This window comes from Tamandua tetradactyla, chromosome 12 (assembly GCF_023851605.1).
Source record: "Tamandua tetradactyla isolate mTamTet1 chromosome 12, mTamTet1.pri, whole genome shotgun sequence".
NCBI classification, from domain to species: domain Eukaryota; kingdom Metazoa; phylum Chordata; class Mammalia; order Pilosa; family Myrmecophagidae; genus Tamandua; species Tamandua tetradactyla.
This window is the reverse complement of record NC_135338.1, coordinates 97905752-97928280: the sequence shown is the minus strand read 5'-3', so window position 1 is coordinate 97928280 and position 22529 is coordinate 97905752. Positions and strand designations below refer to the sequence as shown.

At 36.9% G+C, this 22529-nt stretch overlaps 1 protein-coding gene and 1 non-coding gene across 7 annotated transcripts in view; both read left to right on the top strand.

Moving 5' to 3' along the window:
• AP3S2 (adaptor related protein complex 3 subunit sigma 2) overlaps positions 1-22529 on the top strand; it is a 95903-nt gene that overhangs the window by 3435 nt on the left and 69939 nt on the right. For 5 of the 6 annotated variants that reach the window (XM_077124194.1, XM_077124196.1, XM_077124197.1 and 2 more), the window contains exons 2-3: positions 3798-3889; positions 4318-4429. The exons of the other annotated variant lie outside the window; for it this stretch is intronic. In XM_077124194.1, coding sequence (XP_076980309.1) covers positions 3798-3889; positions 4318-4429 — 204 coding nt within the window. The remainder of the gene's footprint in view (positions 1-3797; positions 3890-4317; positions 4430-22529) is intronic. 6 annotated transcript variants of the gene reach the window in all.
• LOC143652764 (U6 spliceosomal RNA) lies at positions 14213-14319 on the top strand. The gene has a single exon (XR_013160827.1). It is a non-coding gene; the product is annotated as a U6 spliceosomal RNA (small nuclear RNA).

Sequence of the window (22529 nt, the reverse complement as noted above, 5' to 3'; positions counted from 1 at the left end):
GTTTTGCCAATGGCTGTCTCATGTACTTTGGGGTTCCTTGATTGGGAGCTGTGGTAGTTAAATTCAGTTGTCAACTTGTGTGGGTGAAGGTGCCTAGATCTATTGCCGTGAACATGAGCCAATGGCATGTGAACCTCATCTGTTGCTGATTACATCTGCAGTTGTGCCTGCTGCAGTGAATGATGTTTGATCTAATTGACTGGTGCTTAAATGAGAGAGCTCAACATAGCACAGCCCAAGCACACCTCATCTCAGCACTCACAGCTCAGCCCAGGCATTTGGAGATGCAGAAAGGAATCACCCTGGGGAAAGTTGTTGGAACCCAGAGGCCTGGAGAGAAGCAGAGATCACCCTATGCCTTCCCACGTAAGAAAGAACCTCGGTTGAAAGTTAGCTGCCTTTCCTCTGAAGAACTAACGAAATAAATCCGTATTTATTAAAAATCAATCTGTTTCTGGTGTATTGCATTCTGGGAGCTAACAAACTAGAACAGGAGCATAAATGTTTATGATTGTTATATCTTCTTGGTGAATTGTCCCTTTAATTAGTATAAAGTGTCCTTCTTTGTCTTTTATGATGTCTTTACACTTAAAGTCTATTTTGTCTGATTTAGTATAGCAACTCCTGCTATCTTTAGGTTACAACTTGCATGGAAAATCTTTTTCCATCCTTTTACTTTCAATGTATTTGTATCCTTGTATCTAAGATGAGTCTCTTGTAAGTAGCATATAGCTGGATTATGTTTCTTAATCTATTCTGCCAATCTGTATCTTTTAATTGGTAAATTTAGTCCATTAACATTCAAAGTTATTACTGAAAAGGCGTTTATGGATTCCACCATCTTATCTTTTTTACTTTATTTGTCAGATCTATATATTCTTTTCCCTCTTTCTTTTTGTATTCATTAAATTACCCTTAGTGGTACTCTTCAGTTCTGTGCCCTCTTCCAGACCTCCCTCTCCTGTCTCTTTTCTTCAGCTGGCAGAACTCCTTTTAGTAATTCTTGTAGGGCTGGTCTCTTGTTGACAAATTCTTTCAGAACTGCTTTGTTTGTGAAAACTTTAATCTCTCCCTCAATTTTGAAGGGCAGTTTGGCTGGTGTTCTAGTTTGCTAGCTGCCGGAATGCAATATACCAGAAATGGAACAGCTTTTTAAAAGGGGAATTTAATGAGTTGCTAGTTTACAGTTCTAAGGCCAAGAAAATGTCTAATTAAAACAAGTCTATAGAAATGACCAATCAAAGGCATCCAGGGAAAGATACCTTGGTTCAAGAAGGCCAATGAACTTCAGGGTTTCTCTCTCAAGTGAGAAGGCACATGGGGAACACAGTCAGGGCTTCTCTCTCAGCTGGAAGGGCACATGGCGAACACGGTGTCATCTGCTAGCATCTTCTCCTGGTTTCCTGTTTCGTGAAGCTCCCCGGGAGGCATTTTCCTTCTTCATCTCCAAAGGTCGCTGGCTGGTGGACTCTCTGCTTCGTGGTACTGCAGCATTCTCTGCTCTCTCTGAATCTTTCATTCTCTAAAATATTTCCTCTTTTATAGGACTTCAGAAACTAATCAAGACCCACTCAAATGGGTGTAGACATGTCATCCCCTAATTCAGTTTGACAACCATTCTTGACTAAATTACATCATCCAGGGAGAGGATCCAATCACTGTTTCAAACATACAGTATTGAATAGAGATTAATCTACCTTTATGAAATGGGATTTATATTAAAACATGGCTTTTCTTAGGGGGTATACTTCCTTTCAAACCAGCACAGCTGGGTACGAATTCTTGGCTGGAAGTCTTTCTCTTTCAGGATCTTGAATGTATCATACCACTGCCTTCTTGCCTCCAGGGTGCTAGTTGAGTAGTCTGAATCCAGTCTTATTTGATTTCTTTTATATGTGTAGATTGATTTTCTCTTGCCACTTTCAGGATTTTCTGCTTCTCTTCAACATTTGACGGGCTGATTACTGTGTGTCTTGGGGAAGGCCTATTTGGGTTTATTCTATTTGGAGTTCATTGGGCTTCTTCGACTTGTATATTTATGTCCTTAATGAGGGTTGGAAAGTTTTCCCCCATTATATCCTCAAGTACTCGTCCTAGCCCTTTACTCCTCTCTTCTCCTTCTGGGACAGCAGTGATTCTTATATTTGTACGCTTTGTTTTGTCTGTCATTTCCCTGAGTTCCCATTCAGTTTTTTCCATCTTTTTTTCTATTTGCTGTTTTGAGTCTTCGAAGTCATTTATTCTGTCCTCTGTATCACTTATTCTTTCTTCTGTCTCTTCAAATTTGGTGTTGTGTGCCTCTAGTATGTTTTTTATTTGGTCAATAGAGTCTTTAATTTCTGTGATTTCCGCTATTTCTCTATTTATTCTGTCAAATTCCTCTTTGTGCTCTTCTCCTGTCTTCTTGATCTCCTTTATGTTATTTGCTATCCCACTTATTTTATTAAGTAGAGTTGTATGAACATCTTTAATTAGTTGTTCCAGCATCTGTGTCTCTTCTGGTGTTTTAATTTGGTCATTAGGCAGGGGTATATCTGCATGTGATATGCTTAGTGATCTTTTGCTGTTTTCTTGGCATGTTAATATCTTGATTGATTTACTTGAGTTAATTTCTTTCAGTAGTCTAAGGTCTTGTGTTTGGAGGATTGTTTGTACAGCAGGGAGCTGGGCACGGGGTGGAGCACTCAGTACTGTCATTTGTTTCAGGGCAGATATGGGCGCAGGTTGGGGATGTTACACTGATGCTTGTGAACGTGGGCACACAGCGGCCAGGGAAGATGTAGCTGTGCGAGTGCACTGGTGTGGGGGGCATAACCCTGGTGTGCACTGGTCTAAGGCACAGGTCCCATCGTGTGCATGCATAGAGCTGTGGCAGCAGATCAGCATTATGCCTTCGTGGATTGGGGGCCAGATGTGACCCGGCTGCACAGGTTGGCACTTTCTCAGATTTGGGAAGTGAGGCTGAGGGCTGTGTGAATGTGCAGTTCTGGGACTGCTGTAAAGTGCAGTTTCTAGAGCTGAATCACATGATTGGGGGCCTGGGAGTGCTGTAAAGGTATGGGCTGAGTTCAGGGAGGGCGGGGTGAGCTGTGCGACACTATGGGCAGGAGTAGCGTAGGTATGTCGGTTAATGCCCGCAGCCTTTAAGCACTGGCAGTAGCCTGCAGTGAACAGGTAGGGGGACGTGGTGCTCAAGAGGTGTGCAAAAGAGGTGGGTTGGGTTGCATTTGGGGGTGAGGATATGGGGCAGGTATTTGCACTGGGGACTGGTGGGGGGGGTGCGTCTGGAGCACGGGGAATGGGACCGGGTGACGGGGTTCAGGTACGTGAGTTGTGGGGTGAGTCACCAGTCACGGGGCTGCACTGGTGAGGGTAGCGTGCCTAAGAAATGCAGCCTGGCTTACTTCCTAGTTCTGGGCTCCCCTCTGTGCACTCCCGTGGGCTCCGTGTCTCCGCGCCAGGCTCCAGCCTGCTGCCTCTCAATTCCTCAGCCTCTGCCACCAGGGCTGCTGCATGTGGTGCAGAAGGCTCTCCCAGGTCAGCCGCATTCCCGAATCACTTCCTCAGTGCCCTCCTGTTCCCTTGCCAACCTTTCTGTGGAGCAGGGCTAATCTCAAGGAACTCTAGTTGGCCATCTTCCCAGAAGTCTTTCCTTGTTTTTATCTTTTATGAAAACTGCTACTGATTGTTCACATCAGTCCCAGTTTGGGAGCATTTCTCTCCCTGCCCATCCCCACTGAGGGGATGTCATTTTTCAGACTTGTCCTCAGATTCTCTTTATTTCTTTTGCTCCATAGCCAGAAGAAATTCAGCAGCAGATTGTTCGAGAGACTTTCCATCTGGTCCTCAAGCGGGATGACAACATCTGTAACTTCTTGGAGGGTGGAAGGTAAACTGGCAGCTTCAATTTTCTCCCCGTATGTCCACTCTTAGGTGACCTTCATCATTCGTGCTTCTTCAGGCAGTGTTCAAGTGTCAGGTGGTATCTGATACAACTTGGACTGGTCTTAGCATGATCTGCTCAGGTAGTGACCCAATTCTTTTTCAGAAACTGTTGCATTATTGTGCTTCACATATTACTCATTTAGACTTCTGACCCCTTAGAGGGTAGGCAGGAGAAAAGGTGAGGGTGAGGTAAAGGGACTTCAGGCACCTCTGCCAAACTTGGCTGCCGTTCACCTGGTAGAAATGGCCCACTTCTAATGTTTGGCCTGTCCTTCCCCTTTCTCTTGGGCCTTTCACATTCTTTGTTGCAGGGTTTCTCTTTGATATGTTTAATTAAGATATAGGCACTTAAATGTTTCCTGTCTTCCACAGTTTGATCGGTGGTTCTGACTACAAACTGATTTACCGACATTATGCTACCCTCTACTTTGTATTTTGTGTGGATTCATCAGAAAGTGAACTTGGGATCTTGGACCTCATCCAGGTGTGTGTTCAGCTTATGGCGGCATCTTTAGAGTTTGCTGTGGACTGTTGTTTCTAGCTGCTGTTGGAAAAGTTGCCTGATGTCCACCAGATGGTGCTCTGAGAGAGCCCCTGGGCAGTCCTCAAAAACTCAAGAGATTTTGGGGCCATTGGTTTCTATCCAGCCCTTGGTTTTCATGTTTTGAAAATTTTTTTCAACTTATCAAATTAAATGACATTGAAAATGCAAATATTTCTTTTGCTTGTACTTCTAGTCTAAAGCAAAGAAACAGTAATTTTATCCATGCAATTATAATGTGAGTAAATATGATTTCTGTTGGGCCTTTTGAAAGTTATAAATTACTTACAGATTGTTTTCTTTACTTTCACAAGACATGAGCTGTGCCGGGAACCTACTTGGGAACCATTAAATTATTGTAATTCTATCAATTTATACATGAGATTCTTGAACAAGCCACATAAGTAGAAAGCACTCAAATAGAAGCTTATATTGAAAATCCAGTTAAAACAATAATGAAAAACAGAACTCTCTAGATAAAAATATAAATTTTATGTGCTTATAAGTATATTTGTTTTTTTTTTAACATTTGTTTTATTAAGATAAAATTAACCTAAATTTAATATACATAGAGACAGGTGGAAATTTTGAGTGTATGTTTTTGTTTCAAATATACCAGGACCTCTTATAAAAATTATTGTTCTGCTTGGACGCAGCAACTTTTAAATTTTTTGTCTTTTACATATGTATTTACACCCATTCACATTTAGAAAACTATTTAAGGTTAATTTAAATTTTCATACATTGTATTAAGTTATAAAACAAATAGATGAATAATGAAAACATCGGAAAAAGATTGCTCATTTTAAAATACTTTATTAACATCTGTGTCAGATTGGCATTGAGAGTCAGTATGGCATAACAGAAAATGCTCAGGATCTAGTATCAGAAAACCTGGATCTGAGTCATGAATCCACCATCTGAAAATTATAGGTTGTAGAATTCAAATGTGACAGTGTACTTCATAGTACTGTGAACTACAGAATGCTACAGAAATATGCATATAATAAGGGATTAGAAAATATAAGAAGTATAGCTGTAGTATTTAAAAATTGGGCTGTAGTGATTAAAGGAAAATGGACTTCAGAGATCCATATTAACAAGAAATATAGAAATGTAACTGTGTAATTTGCTAGGTGTTTATTAAAAAGTGTGCATTGCATTTGGGAAGATCAGAGAAGTGAATTGTGAAAATAATAGGAACTAGAGGTTTGATTTTGGAAAAGATAATAAAATAAAAAAACTTGGCCTAATTAAAGAGAATAAAAGTGAGAAATAGGAAATATTAAAATGTTTAAGGAGAGAAAATGAAAAAAATTTTAAAATGAAAAAAAATGTTTAAGGAAAGGGTATAGTTATATTACCATCATATTTGAAATACCTGACTACAAAAGATAAATGCCCAAGTTGAATTTACACAGAAATACTTAAATAATAATATATTAATATGAAATAAGAAAGGTCAGAAATACAACTGAGTCCCTAATGAGCTCACAGTAGAATTGGAAAAAAGAAAAAAGTTGATTTACAGTAAAGCTTTTATATTATGCAAGTTGTTTTTAAATTTAGGAGGTAAAAATTATAATATTTAAGTGGCTTAATAGAGTTAATTGGTTGTGATCCAAAAACCCAGCAAGGGTACTCTGAAAGAACGTTACTCAGATATCGCATATTAGTATTGGTACAAAGGTACCAAAAACATCTTAGCCATAGGGTCAAGAGACCGGCTTTTGCTTTTGACTCTTCCATTAGCAATCAGTGCAGCGTTAAAACATTTAAGATTTTCTGGCCTCAAAGGTTTTTGTGTTTTCTGTTTTGGCTTTTGCTTGTGTTTGTGTGTTTTGATCTATAAAGACACTAGTTATTCTTTTCTAGTTCTAAAATTCTTCTCTGTCAGAAATACTGTATACAAGAAGAATTATATATTGAATCCAAATAGTATTCCAATAATGCTGGTCTTTAACGGTGAAAAATTCTTTGAGTCTATTACAGCAGTAAGAAAAACAGTGGAAACCAATATAGTTGCATCAAAAGATGCCAAGAAAAATGATTATTCAGATTATATCCTTGATAAATCTCTTAAATTGAAATAGAAGCATTTTTTAAAAAAAGTATGTGTTTATTTAGCCTACACTGCCAACCTATTTTTTTTTCAATATTTTTATTGAGAAATCTTCCACACACATATTCCATACATGGTGTACGTCAGTGGCTCGCCATATCATCACATAGCTGTGCATACATCACCATGATCAGTTTTACAACATTTTGTATCACTCCAGAAAAAGAAATGAAAAGAAAAACTCATACATACTATACACCTTACCCTTCAGCACATTAGTTTTTTTAAAAATTTATTTTATTTATGAAATGTACCAACATACAAACACAAACATTCTTACCATATGATCATTCGATTCTCCATATATAATCAGTAATTCACAATATCATCACATAGTTGCATAGTCATCATCATGATCATTTCTTGGAACATTTGCATCAATTCAGAAACAGAAATAAAAAGAACCAGAAAAAAATTCATGCATACCATACCCCTTTACCCCTCCCTTTCATTGATCACTAGCATTTCAATCTACTAAATTTATTTTACCATTTGTTCTCCTGATTATTTATATATTTGTAATCCATATGTTTTACTCATCTGTCCATAAGGTAGATAAAAGAAGTATCAGACGCAAAGTTTTCACAGTCACACAATCCCATTGCAAAAGCTGTATCATTATACTGTCATCTTCAAGAAACATGGCTCCTGGAACACAGCTCTACATTTTCAGACAGTGCCCTCCAACCTCTCTGTTATGCCTTAACTAAAAAGGTAGTATCTATTTAATGTGTAAGAATAACCTCCAGGATAACCTCTCTACTATGTTTGAAATCTTTCAGCTTTATTTTGTCTTCACGCTTTATTTTGTCTCGTTTCTCTCTTCCCCCTTTCGGTCGAGAAAGTTTTCTCAATCCCTTGATGCTGAGTCCCAGCTCATTCTAGGATTTCTGTCCCATGTTATCAAGAAGGTCCACACTCCTGGGAGTCATGTCCCACGTAGACAGAGGGAGGGCAGTGAGTTTGTGTCTGATTGTGTTTTCACAATCACACAGTCACATTGTGAAAGCTGTATCATTATACAGTCATCTTCAAGAAACATGGCTACTGGAACACAGCTCTATATTTTCAGGCAGTTCCCTCCAGCCTCTCCACTACATCTTGAACAACAAGGTGATATCTACTTAATGCGTAAGAATAACCTCCAGGATAACCTCTCCACTCTGTTTAGAATCTCTCAGCCATTGACACTTTGTCTCATTTCACTCTTCCCCTTTTGGTCGAGAAGGTTTGCTCAATCCCTTGATGCTGAGTCTCAGCTCATTCTAGGGGTTTTCTCAGTGCCTTGATGCTGCATCTCAGCTCATTCTAGGATTTTTGTCCCACGTTGCCAGGAAGGTCCACACCCCTGGGAGTCATGTACCATGTAGACAGGGGGAGGGTGGTGAGTTTGCTTGTTGTGTTGGCTGGAGAGAGAGGTCACATCTGAGCAACAAAAGAGGCTCTCTTGGGGTGACTCTTAGGCCTAAATCTTAAGTAGACTTGACCTATCTTTTGTGGGGTTAAGTTTCATATGAACGAACCCCAAGACTGGTGGCTCAGCCTATAGCTTGGTTGTCCACACTGCTTGTGAGAATATCAAGAATTCAACTTGGGGAAGTTGAATCTCTCCCCTTTCTCACCATTCCCCAAAGGGGACTTTGTAATACTTTTCCACGCACTGGTCGAATCACTCTGGGATTCATCGGGGCACCACTCTGGACAAACCAACAAAATCTCATGTCCTACCTGAGATTCCAAGTACTTAGGGTGTTCAATCAAGCTATCTACATAAGTTATATTAGGAAATGCACTAGTCAAAATATAAATTTTGTACCAAATAAACATTTTTTGCTTTAGTTTCACACATAAGGTGAGATTTTAAAATATTAATTACCATCTATTTTCAGCACCCTGCAGTAATGACATTCCTTTTCAATAACCTATTTTTTAATAGGTAAAACATTTGTGTGGTTCAAAACTCAAAAGGCACACCAAGGGTATATAGTGAAAAATACCCTCTATCCCTTCTTCCCAAGTCTCCTAGTTTATTTTTCTAGAAACAACCAATTTTAGTTTTGAAACCAAGAGCCACTGTTATGTCAGGGGAGAAATCTGGAGAGGCATTCATGAAAACAAGTATATCTCTTGCTATAGTACATGATAAATAATGAAGTAGTAACATGATGAAGATAAAAAATAAGTTATCATTGTTTATAAGATGACCTGATTGTGAACCTGAAAGATCTTTTTAAAAAAGAAAGATTGTTATAGGTAATGAATGATGTGAATAAAATAGCAAAATAAGAGATAAATTCATCAAAATGAAATTTCCTATTTCTGTGAAACAGCTAGAAAGTTAATTAAAATTAAAATAATTAAAGAAATCTCATTTACAGTAATGCCAAAGAATATTTAATGTCTGAAAAACTGTAAAATTTTAAAAGGAAAAAAATAGAGAAATATTTGGAACAAGTGGAAATACAAGCTCTTCACTTGTTGGGAAGAGTCAGGCAAAGATGACAGTAGTCCAAAGGGAATAATCAATCAGTTTAATGGGAAACTAGATATAATTCCATCAGGATAGCTTGTAGAACTTGGTAAAAGGAAAATTTATTAGGAAAAATGAGTAGGCAAAAATTGCGAAAGTATATTTTGAGGAAAAAAGGCAGTAATGATAGACTGACTTTACTAAGCTTCAGAATATATAATGGTTGTTGATAAAATGATTATCTAGAAAATCCAAGACTATCAACTGAAAAAAATTAGAAATAATATTAGACTTCAATAAAGTGACTAGATACAAGTTTAACATATAAAAATAGTGGCTTTCTCTTACCAACAATGTTAGATACTGTAATATTAAAAGGATCCAGGAATAAAGGCAAAAATTGTGCAGTATCTATAAGAAGAAAACTTTAAAACTCCACTGAAAATATGAAAAAAGAGAAAACTAAATAAATGAATAAAGCATACTCTTTTCCTTTTGAGAAAGATCCTAAAAATGTTAGTACTTTCCAAATCGCTCTATAAATTAGTGCAAACCCAATCAGAATCCTAGTAAGATTATTGTTTTTAAAATTATTTTGTGAAATGTGTTATATTTACAGAAAACATATGCAAGTCTTGGATGTGCAGATTAAAGAATCACAATAACATGAACACCCATGTACCTATCACCCTGCTTAAGAAACTCAGTTCCTGTATGCCCCTCTTCAGTGCCATCCCCCTGCCTACTTTAAAAAGAATGCCCCTAAGAGAAAATAGCTGGACAGAATGTCTGGGCCACAATCCGGTTTCATTGTTTCAGAGTTTACAAGAACCGTTTCTGGGGAATTTAAAGGACAAATGCTAAGATAGTGAGTCCTCTGAAGGGCAACTGAGAAGTCAGTGAGTCCTCTGAAAGCTCGAGTTCACCACGGTCGGGACATCAGGCTCTGTCTCTCTAGCAGGACATGAACAGGAGAAATGGACTGCTCTACCTTTTCTGCCTCTAAGCTCACCATGATCCAACTGTATTTCAAGAGAACATTTCAGTGGGGGTAAAATGCATCTGATCTGGCAGTAGGGCATGCAGGAGAGCAGACACTAGATACTTCAGTTTCCATTTCTTAATTTCAAACTAACTTGAATAAAGTTAAATCTTTATATAAATTGTTGTGCCTTTTCACAGCCTGCTGAAAACAATTCCTGGGTCAGAGGGAATGAATATTTCTATCTATAATGCTTATTGCTAGGTAGGGATTCAGAAAGCCTGTATTAAGTTATACTGCTTCCAACACTATGTTTCTTCCTAGCTCCAACATGGGACTAGGTCATTTTAAATTCCCACACATTTCTCTACAAGGTAAAGTTGTATTTCACAAATGTCTGAATTTTTTTTTATTCATTATGCCTGTTTTTCCATGTGTGAATTTACAATGTTCCTTTTCATATGTACCCTCTGTAATACCATTTAACCACTTGGCCAGTGAATTCTATCATCTCTTTTAAGGTACACAGTTTAACAACTCTAAAATCAGGATGTGTACTACAGAAGATGACCTTTTAAAATTATAATTGGCACCATTTTTTCTTTGTTAACACCCAAAATAATGGTATGTCTTGTAATCACTGTAATTCTCTTTGTATTCTGGAGGTTTTTTTAAGCTAATTTTTTTCCAAATTAATATATTATATATAAATAATTAATTTTTACCTCCCCTTATTGAAGAAACCTTAATTATACTATATTAAGTTGAGAATAAAATCCAAACTCCCTGTCACCTAACCTATAAGGCCAGACACGATCCGGGCCGTTCCTCACTCTGTCACCCAACCATATACACAAAGCATTTCCCCCTATTTATTAATACCTTCTTTCAAAAAAGGACCCTAATAACTCATGGTTTTTACAGAAATTTTCCACTATTAAGCTTTTGTTCATTATTATTTTCAAAAATATTTTCTTTACTGTGCCATTACCTTTCTTGTAATTAATTTGTTAATTTACACTGTTCATTATTCGCCTTTCAGTATAGTTGAAACTTTGTGCTTCATGCTTATCTCCTCTACTTATTTGCTAGATGAAAGTTTATCTTCCTATCATAGTTGAGACAAAATTCTAAACCATTTGTTTCCATTTAACAAATGCGTATATTATCAAGCTTTAAAGGCACAAATCAAGTTTATTTCAATATAAGCTGAGAAAAGCAATTGAATTGTTTTTTCTTTGTATCATTACCCAGTTTCTACAATAATAGTTTTAAATTATTTGGTCTTTCATTGTTTTGCTACTTCTAATTTAACTTAAATTTCTATATAAATTTAGAACTATTTCTGGAATTTCTAGTATATTATTTTGTTTTTGTTTGAGGTTTTTTAAATTAAACAAGTACAATATATACATTCTTCTTGTAAAAAATTCAAACAGTAAGGTTATTAAGTAGAATGGAAAAGTCCTCCCCGATGGTATTCATCGCCCTCTCTCTCATTCACCACTCTCCTTTCCAGAGCTAACCACTATTAAATTTTTTTAATGCATGTACACATACAGATCATATACATCGTTTCATTTGTTTGAATACAAGAGTAGTCATACTATACATATAGTTCTGCAACTTGCATTTTTATCACTTAATACGTCTTAGGGCTTTTTCCACATTCATGCATTCTTGGTGCATGATTTTCCAAAATATGGATGTTGATACATAATGTTTTATTCATTACCCTGTTTGTGCACATTTAAGTGTTCCTGAGTTTCTCACTATTGCAAATGATGCATCAGTGGCATCCTAAATGCACACATTAGTTTCTTTAGGATACATTCGTAAAATTGGAATCACTGCTTTAATTAAAGAATATGTACTTCTTAAATTGATTGCCACTCAAAAAAGGCTTTGCCTTGACACTCTTCTCTTAATGGAGTATAAGAATATGCCTGTTTACCAAGACTTTACCAACTTTTGAATATTAAGAATAGCCTTCAAATGTTTACTAATGTGATGTGTAAAAATATATAAATTCATCATTTTCACTAGAGCGTTTCTAATTATTGGTGAGATGCACCTTTTTTAGTGTTTAGTATTTTCCTCTGAAAATATGAAGACACTTGAGTCTCTTTTAAAAAATGTCTGAGCACAGCCTTTGTCTACTTTTCTAATAGCTCATTTGTTTTATCCATTTGTAAGTGTTGGGTTTCTGTTAACTTTATGGATATTAATCCTTTTTCTATTACATTTATTGTATATATTTTCTCCAAGTCCATTGATCTTTTAATTTTTATACAGCTAGATCTACCTGTCCTTTCCCTTGTTACACCAAGATAGAAAAGTATTATCTGGTAATTTTTCCATTGCTTTTTTTTTTTTTTTAACATTTTTTATTATGAAATATAAGATATATACAAAAACAATAAATTTCAAAGTGTATTTTAACATGCAGTTATAAACAAATTTTAGAGTTTGGTATAGGTTACTGTTCCACAAGTTTAGGTTTCTCTTTCTAGCTGCTCCAAGACACTGGAGATTAAAAGAAATATCAATATAATGATTCAGTAGTCATGCTCATTTGTTAATCCTAGTTTCTCTGTTATAACCCTTCCTTCTCCTTTGATCCTTCTCCAGTCTTTAGTGGTGTTTGGTCTCCGCCTTTTCTAACTTACCTTACTAATAATATAATTCAATAAGGTGGCTGGATACAAGTTTAACATATAAAAACAGTACCTTCCCCTTACCAACAATAAGTTAAAAACTATAATATGAAAAGAGGTCCAGGAATAAAGTTAAAAATTGTACAGGATCTATAAGAAGAAATCTTTAAAACTCCACTGAAAATATTAAAAAGAATAATATTAAATATTTATTTAATATTTTATTAAATATAAAAATATTTTAATAATAATAAAATTTATCAAAATAAATAAATGAATAAAACACATCTTTTCGTTTTAGAAAGGGTAATCAATAATATGGAACGGGGATTTAACTTGCTGATGTTCTTAGAGAGGCTGGCCCTTCTGGGTTTCAGGAATTATCTGACCTAGGAACCTATTTGGAGGTTGTAGTTTTCTGAAACGTAATCTTAGTGAAATTTTTGTAAAATCTCAGAGCGAGCCCTAGGTGTTCTTTAGGGTTAACAGAAATGGTTTTGTTTGGGGTTTGGCAAACCATGGCAATTAGCGGTATCTAGCTAAAGCTTTCATAAAAGTAGCTTCCAGGATAGGCTCTTGACTATTTGAATGCTCTTAGCCAGTTATACCTTGTTTTGTTACATTTTCTTCTCCCCCTTTTGGTCAGGAAGTTGTTGTCAATCCCATAGTGCCAGGATGAGGCTCATCCCTGGGAGTCATGTTCCATGTTGCCAGGGGGGAGACATTCACCCCTGGATGTCATGTCCCATGTGGAGGGGAGGGTAATGATTTTACTTGCAGAATTGGACTTAGAGAGAGAAAGGCCACATCTGAACAACAAAAAAGGTTTTTTGGAAGTAACTCTTAGGCATAGCTATAGATAGGCTTAGATTCTCCACTCCAGGAATAAGCTTCTCAAAAGCAAGTGTCCAGATCAAGGACTTGGCCTGTTGACTTAAGAGTTCCTAATATTTGAGACAGTATCAGGAGTTACCGTGGTGGTATTTCCATTGCTTTATTTTTTCACACTTAGCTCATTAATACCTATAAAATATTTTCATGTCTGCATTGAAATAGGTCACTACCTTAATTTCCCCTTAAAGGATAGTCATTTGTCCCCTCTGATTTAAAACATCACCTTTATCAATACTATTTTCTCATATATGTTTCCATATTTTATGTTCTTTCCCACCGATCTGTATACTTTTATTCCTTTTCTAGTATTTATTACACTATTTTAATTACCAAAGTTGTACAGTAGATTTTTTCTTTTCTTTTTATTTTTTTGTGTAGTAGATTTTGTTGTCTACTAAGGCAAATCACTCATCATTCCCCTAAATTTTTTTCCCAAATTTTCTTGATCAAATATTCCTTTCATATTTTATTTTCTATAAGAACTTTAGGCTTCATTTATCAAGTTTCATTTTAAAAATTCTATCAGGAACTTTCAGGTTGAGATAGAGGATTAAGCAGATACTTCTCAGTTTGTTTTCTTCCTTTAAAACTATAGAAAATGGTACTCGCTTCAGCAGCCCATATACCAAAATTAGAATGATACAGAGAAGATTAGCATGGCCCCTGCGCAAGGATGACACACAGATTCTTGAAGCGTTACACAAAACAAAACTATAGAAAATGAATTAAACACACATTCAAGAACAAATTGAATACCAGGGGAGACAAAAGCAATGAAATGTTGAAAGGACAAAAGAATATGGATGCCTGGTAATTGATCTCAAGCCAGCAGTAGGAAAGTTGACAGCCAGCATTTTATACTGAACAGAACCCTCAAAAGGCAGAGTTGGCAGTACATTGTCTTACTTGGATGTGGATGGGGGACTAGACAGTGAAAGCTGTCTGAGAAGCAGTTATATCCTAAATCCTTTCCTGAAATATGGTTCTCTGTGCAGTTGTGCCTCTACCAGCAAAAGACTAAAGATTTACCTTCTGCAGAAGGGAAAATAATACATTTCTGGTTTGGAGAACCAGGCATAGTTGTTTATACAAGTCAGGGATTAAATTAATATCTTGCATTCTGAAAGCTGAATGCTAACTTCCAGCCTTCCCCCTCTTTACCCCCACTCCCCTGCCCCCATCCCAAATCATCTCCTAAGTGCCTAGTAGCCAGTGTTATACTCTCCACACGAGATTGTAAGACTTCTCTGGGGACTCTGATCAATCCAAGGGGAAATAAATGAAAAGACTATCTTTGGAGGGAGATTCCACAACAAATAGCCATGAATATTTAGAACTTCCAATCAGCCTTTTATTCTTGTAAAGTAAAAAGCAAGGATTACCAAATGTCTGCAGAAAGCCTCTAACATGGAAGAGAAGAGACTAAAATGTATAAACAGGAAAAGACAACTTAGAGGAAATAGAGACAATATAAAGAAAGGAAAGGAGTTTTTAAAACAAAAAAGAAAGGAAAAACCCTCTATCATTAAGTCACAGTGAAATAAAAGAAGACTAACAAAAATGGGTGCTAGAGAAACATAAAAAACACTGAGAAAACAAAAACATCTCTTTAGAATTTGAAAACCCCAATTGAAGTCCTTGAAGTATTGAAAGATCAAATTGAGGAAATCTCCCCAAATGAGACATTGATGGAAAATGTGAAAGAAAAGGTAAGAATATCAGAAGACCAGTGCAGAAGGTCCAATACCTAAATATAAACAGCTTCAGGAAGAAAGATTAGGGACATGAAGGGAGGAAATTCTCAAAGAAATAATTTTATAAAATTTCCCAAAACTAAATGACTTAGGTTGCTCAGGAAGTGCCAAATACAGTGATTGAAAATAGACCAATATTTAACTATCAGTACAGTGAAATATTCAGTCACCATTAAAAATGTTAGGTTATAGATTATGCTGCTATGAAATTTTTGTGTGGCTTTCTGGCAAATGTTATATATATAGTTAAAAAGTATATTGATTCATAGAAAGGTGTTTTGAGGTTAATGTTAATTTGAAATGATCAGGCCAAAGCTATGTTAACACTAATTATAACAGTAAGAAAATTTTTGTACACATAAACATCGAGGCTTGGGGAAGGGATGTAGTATTGTAAGTAGTTGATATTTTTCTCTTTAACTTTGTATTTTGAAATACTTTCAGACTTACAGGGTGCTTAAAAAATCATACAAACCCCATACAGAGAACTCCAACATACCTGTAACCCCCATGTTCTAATTTGCTATCTGCCGGAATGCAATATACCAAAATCAGAATGGCCTTTTAAATGGGGAATTTAAAAAGTTGCTAGTTTACAGTTCTAAGGCCCAGAAAATGTCCCAATTAAAGCAAGTCTATAGAAATGTCCAATCAAAGGCATCCAGAGAAAGATACCTTGTTTCAAGAAGGCGGATGAAGTTCAGGGTTTCCCTTTCAAGTGAGACGGCACATGGTAAACAGGGCTTCTCTCTCTCATCTGGAAGGGCACGTGATGAACACGGCATCATCTGCTAGCTTTCTCTCTTGGCTTCCTGTTTCATGAAGCTCCCGGGGAAGCGTTTTTCTTCTTCATCTACAAAGATCGCTGGCTGGTGGACTCTGCTTCGTGGTGCTACAGCATTCTCTGCTCTCTCCAAATCTCTCTCATTCTCCAAAATGTTCCCTCATTTATAGAACTCCAGAAACTAATCAAGACCCACCCAAATAGGTGGAGACATGCCTCCACCTAATCCAGCTTAACAACTACTCTTTATTAAATCACATCTCCAGGAAGATGATCTAATTACAGTTTCAAACATGCAATGCTGAATAGGAATTGGAAGAAATGGCTGCCGTTACAAAATGGGATTAGGATTAAAACATGGCTTTTCTAGGGGACATACATCATTTCAAACTAGCACACCCCCTGATACCCAGATCCGTCAGGTTTAACATTTTTGCCACATTTGTTTTTTCATTCTATCTTTCTGTCTCACTATCTGCCTATTTATCAATTTTCTGAATATTTGAGTGTGTACATCATGTTCCTTAAATAGATGATACCAGCATGTACATTTCTTGAGAACAAACATATTCACTTAAGTGATCAATTTAAGTGCATTTATCAAGTTTAAGAAATTTAACATTGATATATAGCTTAGTCTGTATTCCAGTTTTTTTCGTATGTCCTAATAATGTTCCTTTGAGCTTTCTCTCCTCTCTTGCTAAGTCTCATCCTAGATCACGTATTGCATTTAATTGTCATTGTCTCTTTGTTTAGAAAATTTTTTATTACAACAATTACAAGTTTGCAGAAAAATCATGCACAAAGTACAGAGTTCTTTTAGACCATTCCCCTCTACACACAGTTTCCCCTAATTATTAACATTTTGCATTAGTGTGGTACTTTTATTTCAATTGATGAAGCAGTACTATTATAATTATATTATCAACTGTAATCTGTAGTTAACATTAGGGTGCCTTCTTCATGTTATACAATTCTATGGGTTTAAAATTTTTTTTTATTCTGGTAACATATGCAACCTAAAATTTCCTATTTTAATGACTTTCAGGTACACAATTTAATGATGTTAGTTTCATTCACAACATTGTGCTATCATCACCATCACTCATTACCAAAACTTTTCCGCCGCCTGAAACAGAAACTGTACCTAATAAGCATCAAATCCCCATTTCCCACCCCCATCCCACTCCCCACCCTGATTACCGTATTCTGACTTCTGACTCTTATGAATTTACATATTCTAGTTATCTCATATAAATGAAATAATTCAGTATTTGTCCTTTTGTGTCTGGTTATTTCAGTCAACATGTTATCTTTAAGAGTCATCCATGTTGTAACATGTATTAGAACTTCATACATTTTTATGGTTGACTAGTATTCCATTGCATGTATATAATACATTTTGTTTATCCATTCATCTGTTGATGGACATTTAAGTTGCTTCTACCTTTTGACAGTTGTGAATAAGGACTAGGAATATCAGTCCATATATTCCTATTATGCTGCTAGGAATATCAGCATGCAGATATCTGAGCCCCTGCTTTCTTTGTTTGTTTGGTTTTTTACATATTTTTACTGAGAAATATCCACACATGTACACTCCAACCATATTATACACTCAGTGGCTTACAATATCATCACATAGTTGTGGATTCTTCACCATGATCATTGTAGAACATTTGCATCACTACAGAAAAAGAAATTAAAAGAAAAACTAAAAAACTCTTGCATCCCATACCCCTCACCCCTCCCTCTCATTGAAATACCCACAATATTTCAATCTACCCAATTTTTACCCTTTATTCCCCCTATTATTTATTTTTTGTCCTTTTTTTTTTTTTGAACCTGGATGAAAGGAGCATCACACACAAGGTTTTCACAGTCACACAGTCACATTGCAAAAGCTGTGTAGTTATACAGTTGTCTTTAAGAATCAGGGCTGCTGGGACCTAGTTCAGCACTTTCAGGCACTTCCCTGTAGCCACCCCAAAACATCACAGACTTAAAAGGGATATCTGTATAATGTGCAAGAATAACCTCCAGGGTAACTTCTCAAGTCTATTTGAAATCTCTTAGTCATTGAAACTTTGTCTCATTTCTCTCTTTCCCTTTTTGGTCAATAAGCCTTTCTTATTCCGATGGTGCCAAGTCTCGGCTCATCCCCAGGAGTCAGGTTTCATGTTGCCAGGAGATTTACACCCTTGGGAGTCATGTCCCATGTAGAGAGGAGGGAATTGAGTTCACTTGCCAATTTGGTTTAGAGAGAGAGAGGGAAAGAGAGACCACATCTGAGTAACAAAAGAGGTTCTCTGGGGGTGTGTCTTAGGCATAATTATAAGTAGACTTAGTCTCTCTTTTGCAGGAATAAACTTCATAGGATGGAATCCCAAGATTGAGGGCTCAGCCTGTTGAATTTGGTTGTCCCCACTGCTTGTGAGAATATCAGGAATTCTTCCTTTCTCCCTGGTGCTTCAAGGGGACTTTGCAAATACTTTTTTATTCTCTGCCCAATTACTCTGGGATATATCAGGGCATCACACTAATCTGTACAAACCAACAAGAGCTCACACCCTAATCAAGATTCCATTTAATTATGATGTTCAGGTAAACTGAGCATGTCCGTTAAATTGAATAATGGGCTACCCAAAATATAAATTTTCCACCAAATAAACATCTCTCCCTTTGATCTTGCACAGAAATTGAAGTTTGAAAATATGCACCATCTCATCCTTTACCCAATATTCTAATTTACTTTACTCCTATCCAGATAGCTTCATTCATATCTCTAGTGGAAGAAGTCTCATCACTTTTTCCGCTGTTTTTTTTTAACAGTTGCTGAATGGGATAATGCTGACCATCATAGCTTCTGTGCTCTAACTGTGAGTCTTAGGTGTCACATAAATATCCAAAGTTTCAGGGAACGCCAGGTTATGTACAATAGCACGGTATTCAGAATTTAGAAATATCAGTTACAACTCTTAACTATATGTGACTGCAGTAAGAGCTTACAATCTAGGAACCTTTACTATAGATCCCAACCTGATAACCCATGCTCTTGACTTCAGTTCTCTGAGTTTGTATATTGTGGTTAATCCATATGAGTGAGGCATGATTCTATTTGTCTTTTTGTTTCTGACATATCATTCAGCATACAGTCCTGAAAGTTCATTCACTTAGTTGCATGCCTCACTTCATTCCTTCTTGCAGCTGCTCAGTAGTCTGTTGTATGGAAACACAACAGTTTCCCCTTCCATTCCCCAGTCGTTGTGCCCTTAGGCTACCTGTGACCATTAGGACAGGCTGCGAATCAGAAACATTGCTACCATAAACACCAGTGTGTAAATATCCATTTGTGTCCCCATTCTTAGCTCCTTCAGGTATATACTTAGCAGTGGGGTTGCAAGATCATTTGGCAGCCCTACCTCTAGCCTTCTGTGAAACCACCACACTGCCCTCCAGAGGGGCTGCACCTCTCGGCTTCCCTACCAATGGTGAATAGATATGTCTCTTTTTCCGCATTTTCTCTAGCACTTGCTTCTCTCTGTTCATTTTAACCAATTTTATTCACACTTATACACTCCAACCTAAGTAGATAGACATGCCTTCACCACCATAATCTCTATGAAGATGTTTCCGTTTCTTCTGCATCGAATCCATATCCCTCCCTCATGTTCCACCCCCACTGCTTGTTGGCATTTAGTTTAGTACAATGGCTTTGTTCCATTCAGTGAAAGCATATTCCAATGTTTATGTAGACTGTAGACCCTAGCTTGCATTGATCGTACGTTTTCCCATATACCATCTGTGCTGGTTTGAAAGCCAGAAAAGCTATCGTTTAATCCTGTTCCAACCTTCTGGGAGCAGCTGTTTCTTTTAATCCTGATTCAATACTGTAGGTTTCTTTTAATCCAATTCAATAATGTAGGTTGGAAACTGATTAGATTAACTTCATGGAGATGTGGTGCACCCAATTGTTGGGGTGGCCTTTTCATTAGATGTAGATGTAACTCCATCTGTTTGAGGTAGGTCTTGATTAGTTACTGGAATTCTTTAAAAGAGGAAACATTTTGGAGAGAATGAGAAAAGACAGCTGACAGAAACTTGATAACAGAGCTGATACAGATGCCAACACAGAATCCAGACACGGATGTTTGGAGATGCTTGGAACCCAGCAGCGGTCACCATGAGATGTTAAGCAAACAAGAACCTGGAGAGAGCCAAGGGAAGTCAGGAGATGAAAACCAGCCCTGGAGAAGCAAAGTGAGGAGCCCCCACAGGAACAGAGGCTGAAAGCAGTGTGGAGCCCAGGAGCAAGGGACCAGCAGTTCAGCCATGTGACTACCCAGCTGACAGAGGTGTTCCTGACCCATCAGTTGTCCTTGAATCAAGGTATATTTCCCTGGATGCTTTAGTTTGAACAATTTTATAGGCTTAGAACTGTAGACTTGTAATTTATTATAATTCCCCTCATTAAAAGCCATTCTAATTCTGATATATTGCTTCTTGGCAGCTTGCAAACTAGAACACCATCCATTTTCAACCCCTTGCAATGTTGACATTCATTTGTTCTCCCTCATGAAAAAAAGTTTTTTTTATTTCTACATTTAATTACCATCTTTGTCTGCTCTAGGCATTCCTAAGTTATAACATGTCAGTCTTTATCCTCTATCTTTCCTTCTGGTTTCATATGTGCCCCCAGCCCTTCGCCCTTAACCATATTTACATTCAGCTTCAGTGTACTCATATTATTATATATACTATATATATTATTGTGCTAATATCAGGTAGTATTGTGTAATCCATTTCTGAATTTCTGTGATCTGTCCTGTTGCACGTTCTGTATTCTTTCAGCATGAAATGCCCAATCTCACCCCTCTTTCTATCTCCCAATAACCTGTGTGTTCTTAACTTTAACTCTCAAAGTTCACTCATTAGTTCATATTAGTGAGACCATAAAGTGTTTGTCCTTATTTTTTTTTGTATGCTGTATGGCAGGGGTCACATTTCATGCTTTTTCCATGTGACTATCCCCTTATTGCAGCACTATTTGTTGAATTTTTGTTTGTTTGTTTGGGAAGTGCATGGGCACAGGGAATTGAACCTGGGTCTCCCACATGGCAGACGAAAATTCTACCACTGAACTACCTGGTATTTGTCCTTTTGTTTCTGGCCAATTTCACTTAGCATAATATCGTCAAGGTTCATCCATATTGTTACATGCTTCATGACCTTACTCTCAAATACAGCTGTATGGTATTTCATCAAATGTATATGCCACAGCTTGTTTAGCCACTCATCCATCAATAAACATTTGAATTGTTCTCGTCTCTTGGCACTTGTAAATAATGCTGCTATAAATATGGGTGTGCAGATGTCCGTTTGTGTCCTTGCCCTCAGTTCCTCTGAATATATACCTAGTAAAAATGGTATAATCATGTGACAATTCTTTACTTAGCTCCCTGAGGAACTGCCAAACTACGTTTCAGAGAGGTTGTACCATTTTACATTCCCATCAAAGGTTGATAAGTATGCCTCTTTTTCCACATCCTCTCCAGCACTTGTCATTTTCTTTCTTTCTTTCTTTCTTTTTTTTTTTTTAAACATGGGCAGGCACCGGGAATCGAACCTGAGTCCTGGGCATGGCAGGAAAGCACTCTTACCTGCTGAGCCACCGCGGCCCACCCTCTTTCTTTCTTTTTTTAGTAATGGCCATTCTCAGGGGTGCGAGATATCTCATTATGGTTTTGATTTGCATTTCCCTGATAGCCAGTGAAGTTGAGCATCCTTTCATGTGTTTTTTAGCCATTTATATTTCCTCTTCTGAGATGTGTCTGTTCCTGTCTTTTGCCCATTTTTCTTAAGTACTTTTTTTTTTCTTTTGCATGGGCAGGCATGGGGAGACAAACCTGGGTCTCTGGCATAGCAGGAGAGAATTCTTCCACTGAGCCCCCATTGCACCACCCTCTTTTGCCCTTTTATTTTTTTGTTAATTTATTTAAATTTTAATTGATAAAACAACATACAAACATAAACATTCTTAACGTACAAATATTCTATACATAGTTTACAATCGATGGCTCACAATATCATCATATAGTTGTGTATTCATCACCATGATCTTTTTTTTTTAATTTTTTTTTTAAACAAAACAACATACAAACACGAACATTCTTACCATACGATCATTCCGTTCTTGGTATATAATCAGTAACACAATATCATCACATAGATGTATATTCATCACCATGATCACCTCTCAGAACATTTGCATCAATCCAGAATTGGATTGATTACTTGTCTGTCAATAAGGTAGATAAAAGGAGCATCAGACACAAGGTTTTCACAGTCACACAGTGCTATCCATTTCTGAATTTTTACAA